This window comes from Pangasianodon hypophthalmus, chromosome 18, assembly GCF_027358585.1.
Source record: "Pangasianodon hypophthalmus isolate fPanHyp1 chromosome 18, fPanHyp1.pri, whole genome shotgun sequence".
Classification (NCBI taxonomy): Eukaryota; Metazoa; Chordata; class Actinopteri; order Siluriformes; family Pangasiidae; genus Pangasianodon; species Pangasianodon hypophthalmus.
In genome coordinates, this window is record NC_069727.1 from 388,911 (window position 1) to 399,602 (window position 10,692).

General features: G+C 40.4%; 2 protein-coding genes across 2 annotated transcripts; both read right to left on the bottom strand.

The window, feature by feature from the left end:
• LOC113531599 (uncharacterized) lies at window positions 1-5,246 on the bottom strand. Its single transcript, XM_053241599.1, has 5 exons — window positions 5,186-5,246; window positions 4,011-4,319; window positions 2,550-2,640; window positions 2,326-2,434; window positions 1-2,217 (listed from the first exon to the last, which is right to left on the bottom strand). Exons 1-5 carry the CDS (start codon window positions 5,244-5,246, stop codon window positions 1,738-1,740), a joined length of 1,050 nt encoding a protein of 349 aa, XP_053097574.1. The 3' UTR covers window positions 1-1,737.
• Window positions 5,247-6,506: 1,260 nt separating this feature from the next.
• LOC128321075 (B-cell receptor CD22-like) lies at window positions 6,507-10,692 on the bottom strand. Its single transcript, XM_053241600.1, has 5 exons — window positions 10,616-10,692; window positions 9,769-10,128; window positions 9,334-9,660; window positions 6,639-6,896; window positions 6,507-6,541 (listed from the first exon to the last, which is right to left on the bottom strand). The coding sequence occupies exons 1-5, from the start codon at window positions 10,662-10,664 to the stop codon at window positions 6,507-6,509; spliced, it is 1,029 nt and encodes a 342-aa protein (XP_053097575.1). The 5' UTR covers window positions 10,665-10,692.

Consider the following 10,692-nt stretch of genomic DNA (forward strand, 5'->3'; position numbering starts at 1 on the left):
TAACCAAAATAAATCTAAAACAGAAGCTTGTAATTAGACATACAGTAATTACAAAGAGATATGAAACTGTAAAACACTTATCAATGAACAGAACAGTATTTGTGAAATATCGTACAATGAACTTATGGTTTATTAATGACTTGATCAGGATATCTAACAAACTACCTACTCAGAATATCTATATGCATATAAAATATACAGCATATAATGCAGAAATGCTGATAAATCTTCTTAAAATTTATTTTCCTGAACCCATTGTTCAAACCAAGGACCATATTCAGAGTAGAGTTAAACAAGCAGTGAGGATTTAATACTGAAATTACACACATCAGCACTCAGAGCTCAGATGTGACTACTGACGTAAGCGCTATTCAGAAGTTACCTGAGAGTTTCGCACACAGGGGTGGAGTTTATCTAAAACAGAGACTTAAGCGCATGTTTCTTGCGTGATATCGGCTCGAGTGAGGAGCAGCGTTAAGTCCAGCGCCGCTGTCTGACAGTTTGATGGAACCACAATGTCACGCTGAAATCTACGTTTCATCTGTAAAATCACTCACACACACTGGAACGTCATTGAAGGACAATATTAAATACAGAAATATGACACAAAATGTTTTTTTGTTCTATTAAAAGACATCGGAGGAGACGTGTCTTAATCAGAGACATCTCTTATCTCAAGGAGTAATTTTTTTTTAGATAAAAAGAAAAAAGTTAAAGTTTCTCTGTAAGCGTAGCAGACAAGCGGTAGGTCAGATTATCCTTCACACCATGAGCAGGTTTTGTTTACAACAGAGCATCAAATTAACACAAACACTGTCGGAGCACAATATCAAAAAAGAAATAAAATGTAAAATAACAGTCTGCACTGGATCAAGTGCTATTCTCTGTGCTGCTGAATAATGAGTGTGGAAGCCATTTTGTTAAATTAAACCAATGTGACTAATGTGAGAATTACAGCTAGCTCTATTCATGCAGTGATATACTGGTGATATACGACACTCCTGTTCAGTTTAGTTCAACACGCGCCATCTTCTCATTCATATATCATCAGATTAGTTTTTTATTTTTAAGTTTTAAAATACTCATGCTTTTATGTCTTTATGTTGCATCGTATTACATTTCACAGCAAAGAAAATAATAATTTAATAATCTGAATGTGGAGCTCAGAAAATTCACTTAAGCAGCTGCGTAACCCGACTCTGAACACCAGCAACTTTCACGACGTAAACACTGACGTAATTTAAATTGCCAGTGCTGCCCCTTTTTTTTAAAATGTTTTTTTTTTTTTCAGTAGCACTCAATGTATTAAATATTAAAGTAACACAAAAGATAAAAAATAAATAAACAGCTATTAACTTTGGCTTGTCCATCAGACCAGGATTTCAAGCATGCTTGTTTTTATAGTGAAAAAAAGCCACAAATGTCATCATGATTTCAAAGATGAAGCCCTTCTCTCTTCCCAAAGCAATAAACTTAAACTCATAGACTATGAGCATAAATTCCATTAAGCAGTTTGTGATTGAAGCATTGATATTTTTCTCAATTTTTTTGTCCTTTTCTTTTCAAACAATCTTACAGATATAAAAGGAATGTAAATAGGTATTTATCATTCAAGCATCTATTTCTAATCACACATATAGAAATAAAAAATATATATATTAAAAAAAACAATTCTGGCTCTTAGTTTGTAGCCTGAACATCTCAGCAGGTTTTAAACACTTATTCATTATTTATTTTTTATTTATTTTCACGTTTACGAGGTTTAACTTGTGCGTAAATGCTTTCAGCTCCATCTGAGTGTTTGAGCTGCTCTGAAGCTCTTTCTTTAGCCTCTTTGGTTTCTTTAGATTTTTCAATTTTATCATCTTTATCTAAATTTGCCTTAGTTTCCATTTTTGGCTGACGAGTGATGTTTCCGTACATTACCTCCTCTTCAGCTGATTTTTGCATCATTACTCTGTCCAATTTTATCACGTTTTCATCCTGGCCCTCCTTGAATGCTGCTTCTCCAGTTTCCCCCTTAGTTTGTTGTTTGGAGCCATGTTGGATGAGGGCATATTCGTCAGTGAGAGAAGAAAGACCCCTGATTTCACTTCCTGCTCGGTTTGGAAAAATGACACTGGAGTAATGAAGCGACTCTGATTGATGCGACTCTGATTGAAGTGACTCTGATAGAAGCGATGTTTTGTTTGCATACACAGACTCTTCATCTTCTTTCTGTAAAATGGCATCAGTAAAATTCTTTACTTTAAAATTTAATATAAAGGGCCACTGATATGACCTATAGTTAAATCTGTGTGTGTGTGTGTGAAATTTCACACTAACCTTGTCATTTAAAATGAGTCCTGCTGTATCTCCTTGTCCAGAAGGATTCACTATATCTCCTTGTCCAGAAGGATTCACTGTATCTCCTTGTCCAAAAGGATTTTTTGTCCTGAAAATATAAAAGCCAATGACGTTTGTGTTGATTCATAATATTACATTAAATCTTCTGTGTGTCTAAAAATTTAGAGGTTAATTTTGGAATAATTTCTGGTTAATAAACACACCTTACATACAGGAATACACCACACATCATCATCATTACTGAAGCTCCAACAGCTAGACCAATCAGCACTGAGGAAATATCCACACCTGAACCTAAAATAATAAAACACAGAAAATAATACCTTTAATAATAAATAATTTACCTAATAGTTTTCACATGAAGTCTATTTTGTTGAACTTATCCACTGTCCACTGATGGAGGCTTGAGTGCAAAACCACTCGCAGCAACCGCAGCCCCAAAGCCACCGCAGCGACCGCAGCCCCAAAGCCACCGCAGCGACCGCAGCCCCAAAGCCACCGCAGCGACCGCAGCCCCAAAGCCACCACAGCGACCGCAGTCCCAAAGCCACCACAGCGACCACAGTCCCAAAGCCACCGCAGCGACCATAGCCCCAAAGCCATCACAGCGACCACAGTCCCAAAGCCACCACAGCGACCGCAGTCCCAAAGCCACCGCAGCGACCACAGTCCCAAAGCCATCACAGCGACCGCAGCCCCAAAGCCACCACAGCGACCGCAGTCCCAAAGCCACCGCAGCGACCACAGTCCCAAAGCCACCGCAGCGACCATAGCCCCAAAGCCATCACAGCGACCACAGTCCCAAAGCCACCACAGCGACCGCAGTCCCAAAGCCACCGCAGCGACCGCAGCCCCAAAGCCCCAAAGCTAAAACTCCCCATATGAATCGCAGACAGAGAGAGAGAGAGAGGGAGAGGAAGAGATACAGACTGTTTGGATCCTGCCAGCAGTCTCTGTGGCTGCTACAACATAAATGCAGTTCACTCCACATTGAGCTGAGCCACCTATGATGCCAGGATATCCATCTTTGATGGCTGTTTCTCAGCAACAGTTATCTGGTCATTATCTGCGCATCCCCACGTCCCGTGTCTTTTGAATAAGTAACTCTTACTTTTACTTAGTAACTCATTATTTAGGCTTGATAACTCATTGTTTTGATCTCAGCAACTTGTTATTTCAAAATATTATCTTGTTATTTTGATTTAATAGCTAATTATTTTAACTTACGGGGCGGATGCAGGTGCAGATTTAGTTTATTATAAGTGAAACCAACACGAAACATAAAGACCATGAAACAAAATGAGGAGTAGCGAAGCAAGGCAACAACATGACCATGACATGAGTTAGGTTACACTGACGACAAATGACAAAAGCTAGACAATGTGTGCTAAACAGGACAGGATTAAAATGCTGGTGCTCATTAACCCTAAACGTGAATCAGGTGCAAACAGTCATGTGACGTTTTGAGTGTCGTGATCAGGTGATGTTCAGTGGATGAGGGGTATTGTAGTTCTGTGCCATATTTGAGGCATCCATGACACTTACTAATACTAAAAATAAGTTACTGAGACAAAATAATGATATAAAATCTTAAAACAATGACTTAGTAAGTCAGAAGAACAAGTAATGAATAAAAGACAACTTGTGAATTTATTTTTTCTAACCTTCAGCAGGCCTCTGAGCCTTAGTTATAAAGAAGAAGACCTGAGAGGCGTTGCCCAGATTATTGGAGCCAACACACTGCAGAGTGGGCGTGTCCTTAACTGACTGAGGGATGGAAAACAAAATGGATCTTCTTAAACTCGTGTTGCCCACAGACTCCACTTGGATGGGCGTTGCTTCTGACGGCAGGACAGTTTGACCTGAGAGACGCCACTCCAGTTTAGGAGATGGATTTCCATGAATCTCACAGGAACACAGGATCAGATCCTGAGTGGTGTTACAGCTGGAGGAGGGAGAGAACTGAGGAACATCTGAGAGAGTGAGAGAGAGAGAGAGAGAGAGAGAGAATGAGATAATGATATTATAACAAATCAGAAATGAAAGCTCTAAAATAATAAATGACCACTTGACAGAAGAGTGATTAGGTTTTTTTTTAATTTGAATAACATTTCTTCACCATCCTCAGATTCAGTACCCTAAAGCGCTGCAAAACTCCAATCAGGAGCCAGCTTGTGATTCAGAAAATTCTCTATTCTCATTCAGAATTTTTTTAAAAAAATTTTCTAATTCCCAGTTCTCAAAATAATGATTATATTGATCAGTACTAGCAAAGCAACCAATACAAAAATAAAAATAGATTTAAGATGGCACCGGTGGGGTCGGCTGCCTTCACGACTGCTTTCTGTTTGTATGTAAATTCTGTTTTATGTCAGTGGACAGTCATAAAAGCCATTTCAATGCACATCGTACTGTGTATGGTTGTGTGTGACCAATAAGATCTGATTTGAAAATAAAAAGCTCATAATTTGCCTTCATGTTTAGAATTGCATAGCGAGATTAAATAATCTCAAAGGAATTTCTCCTGGACCCAAGGTGTAAGATCTATATAAGACATATACAATGCTGACGGGCCATAAATAAAGTGGAACAGGAATAAGAAGCATGCAGAAAGGGGTAAACAGTGTGGAACAGTGGAGTGAGTACAGAGGGGGCAATAGAGTATACTTTCTCCATTCATTCTCTCAAGTACCATGTTGTGTGAATTTCTAAAGAAAATCAGCTGGACGGTTCTTCCAGGCTTTTTGGAGAACCTTCTACACTTCTTCAGTCACTGCCGGTAAAATCCCAGACCCTGTCATTAGTGTTTTTTTAATTAGTCAATAAGGTTAAAACTAACCAGAACCTAGATTCTTCTTCTTCTTCTTGAAAGTGTGTACAAAATATGCTGGACACCACATGCTTGATTACTGAACAGAATACAACAATTTATCTGTAACACTAAAAGTATTTTTAAAAAAAGCCATAATGTGATCCTGAGTGGTGTAACAGAAATGTGTTCGCCCTAACGTCCAAAGATCACAAGCTCGAATCCTGACCATGGAGTCAAGACAGCAAAACTGGCCATGTTCTCTGGGTGGGAGGGGCAGACTCTCTCTACCCTGTCAATCAGATCGACATTAGCCAATCATGGGTGTCTGTGAGCTCATGCATGCAGAACAGGGCAGATTAGTGCTTTCCTCAGACTGTGTTACACTGTCCTGTGGCACTGCATCAGCAGCAGTTTGAAAAGATGCAGAAGTTGGCTTCACTTGTGTTGAAAGAAGCATGTACATACCCCACCATCCATGGATGAATACACATAAGACGTTCTCCATGACTTTTCTAGAGGTCTCTGTCATGGTCTGGGCTAGGCTCCTGTTTGTTTCCTTATTCCTATGTGTTTTCTATTTCCCCTCTCCTTGTGTTTCCTGTGTTTATTTCTCCCCCACTTCCTGTTTGTGTGTGTCTGTGTATCTTTGGGTGTGGCACTCCACATCGATCCTCTTCATAATTGTTCAGCGAACGCACCTGCTTCCCATCTCCTCATCAGACTGCAGCACATATAAACCCCTGTTCTTCAGTCATCATCACCAGATAGTTCTGGCTACCAGTGCAGTATCAATGATAAGGCCCCTTTCACGTTTATGCTCAGATCTTTGTTGCCCAGTGTCTGTAGTGTAACCCTGTTTTTTTCCTGTGCTCCATGTCCACCTCCCTGCCTGCCTGCCGGCCTGCCTGTACTCCTCTACACCCAGTCCAGTCTCGCCTCCCCGTGGCTCACAGACAGAGCATCCTACTCTCACACCGCCGACCCGACTTCAAGTCCTGGCCTTGACATCCATGCTGAGTCACGCTCCTTCCCCACACATCTCTACCCTCATTATCCTTCAATAAACCCCATTTAACTTCCTGTCCTTGAGTCTGTGTTCTGCTTCTGGGTCCTACACTCTTGGCTGCTATAACAGTCTCACCCTTTTCTAGAGCATACTCAGCTACTAAGTGCCTGTATTGTCATACCCAAGAGCTTCTCTGCTGTCCACTGATGCTAATACATTGACCCATCTGATGTCAGAACAAACAGGAAGACACTGGAACTGTTTATATGTGACCTGAATGTCTGGACACTGAGCCCATGATACGCAAATAAATACTCAGGTAATGGCTCACTATACATTTTCTCATGTGTTCTCATACCTTGCTGCTTCCTGAACAACTGCAACACAAGAAATAAAAAGAACCAGTCGGACTGTCTTAAGTTAAGAGGTTTGTAAATATGCTAAACTCCATAAGTATGAGAGGCAAGAACTCACACTGAACATCCAGGTACACAGAAGAGCTGTGATCTCCGAGCTGGTTTTGAGCTCTACAGTAGTATAAACCACTCTGTGTAGAATCAGTCATGTTGATGGTGAGATGTTTTCCGGTTCCTATCTGCTCTCCATTCTCTCTGTACCAGGTGTAGTTCAGCACTGCTGGGTTTGCATCACTGCTGCAACTCAGAGACACTGAACTGCCCAAAAGCACTGAAGCAGATGGAGACGCTGATACTGACGTGCTTCTAGGAGCATCTAAAGGAGGAAGAACAAGAGGCTGTGGTAGAGGTGTGATAGTAGAGCAACTTCAGTATAATCTGACCTTTGGGTCTTTATCTGTCCCATTCTCAAAATCGCTTTTGGGTTTTCTTAAACTTTAAATTATTTTTCACAATTTTCAGAACTATAGCAGTGCCTCAAACTTCAGTGCCACCAAAATATATTTCTGGCACTAGGTTAAAAAAATGACATGTCATGTCATAATGTTGATTGTTATTTAAATGTTTGCTGTTGTGGCAGGAGAACAGCATTGTATTAGTAAAATGAGGTAGCTAATGTTTGTTTGGTTAGCATGCTGGCAATGCTTCATTATGTATATAGTATTGGAACTACAAGACCAATTCTATTTTTTTTGCTATAATTGGAAGACATTTGGGTTAAAGATCAAAAGATGAATATGAGACGACAGATCAGAATTTCAGCTTTCATTTCCTGATATTTACATCTAGGTGTATTAAAGAACTTAGAACATGGCACCTTTTGTTTAAACCCACCCATTTTTGAAGTGATCAAAAATATTAGAACATGTGACTGACAGGTGTTTTTTGTTGCCCTGTTAGATTGATTGTTTAAACAATTAATGGTTCTGAATGTCTACTCTTGGTTTGAGCCCTGGGTTTCTCCTGTGAAGACTGCATTTGTTGTTAAAAAGGATAAACCAACATGAAGACCAGAGAGCTGTCTATGGGAGAAAAGCAAGCCATTATGAAGCTGAGAAAAGAGGGAAAATCAATCAGAGCCATTGCACAAGCATTGGGAATAGCCAATACAATAATTTGGAATGTTTTGAAAAAGAAAGAAACCAGTGGTTTACTAACAACCAGACATGGAACAGGTCGGCCAAGGAAACAACAGCAGCTGATGACAGAAACATTGTGAGAGCTGCGAAGAAAAATCCAAAAGCAACAGATAGTGACATCACCAACATCCTTCACAGGGCAGCGGTGAATGTATCACAATCCATGTCCACCATTCAAAGAAGACTTCGAGAGCAGAAATATAGAGGCCGTACCACAAGATGCAAACCTCTCACCAGCAGTAAGATCAGAAGGCCAGACAGGAATTCACAGAGAAATACAGAGATGAGCCACAAAAGATCTAGAACCAAGATTAACCTCTACCAAAGTGATGGAAAGGCCAAAGTGTGGAGGAAGAATGGATGTGCTCAAGATCCAAAACATACGAGCTCATGGATGAAGCATGGTGGAGGTAGTGTCACGGCTTGGGCTCGCATGGCTGCTTCTGGAACAGATTCACTAATCTTTATTGATGATGGAGCTCATGATGGTAGCAGCAGAATGAATTCAGAAACCTACAGAAACATTCTGTCTGCCAATTTACAGAGAAATGCATCCAATCTAATTGGGAGGAACTTCATCATGCAGCAAGACAACAACCCAAAACACACTGCAACACAACAAAGCACTTCATCAGGGGAAAAGTTTTTAGACTGGCCGAGTCCATCAGCAGACCTTAACCCAACTGAGCAGCATTTCACCTCCTGAAGAGGAGACTGAATGGAGAAACCCCCGAAAACTAACACCAACTGAAAGAAGCTGCGCTACAAGTCTCGAAAAGCATCACAAAAGAAGAAAGCAACAGTGTGGTGATGTCAGTGGGTCATTGGCATGAGGCAGTTATTGCAAGCAAGGGATATGCACCCAAATATTAACTGTTATTTACTTTCATTTACTTTAAGATACTTTACTTTAATACTTGTGCCCGCCTAAAAATTAGGTGGTCTGATACAAAAGGTTCTGTTTTGTGTTTAACTCATCTAGATGTAAAAGGAAATAAAAGCTGAAATCCTAAATTCTCGTCTCATATCCATCTTTTGATCTCAAACCCAAATGTCTTTGGTGTATAACACAAACAAATTAATTGACCTTGTCGTTCCAATAGTTTCGGAGGGGAATGTGTATATAATGTCCAAAACAAGGCTTGAGTCCTACAGCAGTGTCGCTAAAGACTAAAGACATGGCCAAGAACAAACTAGTTAAGTTTCTTGAAATTTTACAACCCTAAATCCATGTTGCTGTGTGACTTAGCACTAACAATACTCCAGCACTGTACTCACACTGAACATCCAGGTACACAGATGAGCTGTGATCTCCCAGCTGGTTTTGAGCTCTACAGTAGTATAAACCACTCTGTGTAGAATCAGTCGTGTTGATGGTGAGATGTTTTCCGGTTCCTATCTGCTCTCCGTTCTCTCTGTACCAGGTGTAGATCAGCACTGCTGGGTTTGCATCACTGCTGCAACTCAGAGACACTGAACTGCCCAAAAGCACTGGAGCAGATGGAGACGCTGATACCGTCGTGTTTCTAGGAGCATCTAAAGGAGGAAGAACAGGATTTAGGAGACTCCATGAATCATTAAAAGTGTAGTGAATGTGAATTAATCAGCACTTACACAGAACATGTAGTCTAAAAGAGCTCTGTTCTGATTTGGTCTTGTTCTGGAGCTGGTAGGTGGCAGTGCAGGTGAAATCGACTCCATGATGCAGGCGAGAAGCACTGAAGTTCAGCTGAGAGGAACTGAAGCTGGTGTTGTGGTTCTGCTCCTGTCTCCTCTCCTCAGACAGGAAGTTCCATGTAAAAGTGGGTGGCTTTAAGAGACATGGAGGAGCTGGAGCAGAGCAAATGAGACTCACTGAAGTTCTCTCCACCACCTCATTTTGGTCCTCCACCTTCCCCTGATCCTCCTTATACAGTGTTATTGAGGGGCTGATTGGAGAGTCTGAGATAAACACACAGTATCACATTAGAGATGAGTTTTAAATGTGTTCCAGTGCATCATTAGTGTAATTACAGTTACACTGTACACACACACTGCTGCAGCTCTCACCTCGCACTCTTATATCTACTGATGAAGATTTATACGTCTCTTTCAGTTTTCCTGAAGTTTCTATTCTAAAGTAATATCTTCCACTGTCACTCTGTCTGATGTTGTAGAAGATGGTGGTGCAGTTCTTCATGTGGAGGTCTCCTATAATTTCCCCTTCAATCTTGTTCTCTGTAGTTTCTTTGGAGTTAAAGACTTTGTTAATGAAAGGGTCGTCTTTATTCCAGATTCCTGTAAGAGCTGTCTTGAGGTCTGCATCAAATTCTTCTTTAATCTCAAAACTACAGGGTATGAGAACACAGAGTCCTCTCAGAGCTTCAACACTCTGTGGTAGACTGATGGAGAATTCTCTACACAAAACACCTGCAGACACACACACATACACACACACACACACAATCATTATTACAGTAACACACAACACAAAATCATTACCACAGTAACACACGCACCACAAAATCATTACTACAGTAACACACACACACCACAAAATCATTACTATAGTAACACACACCACAAAATCATTATTACAGTAACACACACACACCACAAAATCATTGTTACAGTAACACACACACCACAAAATCATTTCTACAGTAACACACACAACAAAAAATCATTATTACAGTAACACACACACCACAAAATCATTTCTACAGTAAAACACACAACACAAAATCATTATTACTGTAACACACACACACAACACAGCATGTATCTAAAGCGTGTAGAAATATTTACTCCAAACTGCAGTTGTGTTACAGAATCACACCAAACTGATTCAGTTACTGCCTGAGTTTAACACACTTACGTTATCAGGTCACACATTAAATATAAATTCTACACAAACCTTGAAACAGAAAACAAACGATGACGATGAGTTTCTCTGCTGATTTCATCTCTCTGTTCAGGAAAGATCACCTGGAG

Excerpts from the sequence above, each read along its gene's own strand:
- LOC113531599 (XM_053241599.1), bottom strand. The coding sequence starts at position 5,246 with ATGTGGTGTCCAGCATATTTTGTACACACTTTCAAGAAGAAGAAGAAG. Across the intron at positions 4,320-5,185 it reads GAAGAAGAATCTAGGTTCTG|ATGTTCCTCAGTTCTCTCCC; the intron begins GTTAGTTTTAAC and ends TCACTCTCTCAG. Across the intron at positions 2,218-2,325 it reads GACTCATTTTAAATGACAAG|AAAGAAGATGAAGAGTCTGT; the intron begins GTTAGTGTGAAA and ends GCCATTTTACAG.
- LOC128321075 (XM_053241600.1), bottom strand. The coding sequence starts at position 10,664 with ATGAAATCAGCAGAGAAACTCATCGTCATCGTTTGTTTTCTGTTTCAA. Across the intron at positions 10,129-10,615 it reads CGTTTGTTTTCTGTTTCAAG|GTGTTTTGTGTAGAGAATTC; the intron begins GTTTGTGTAGAA and ends GTGTGTCTGCAG. Across the intron at positions 9,661-9,768 it reads AGTAGATATAAGAGTGCGAG|ACTCTCCAATCAGCCCCTCA; the intron begins GTGAGAGCTGCA and ends TGTTTATCTCAG.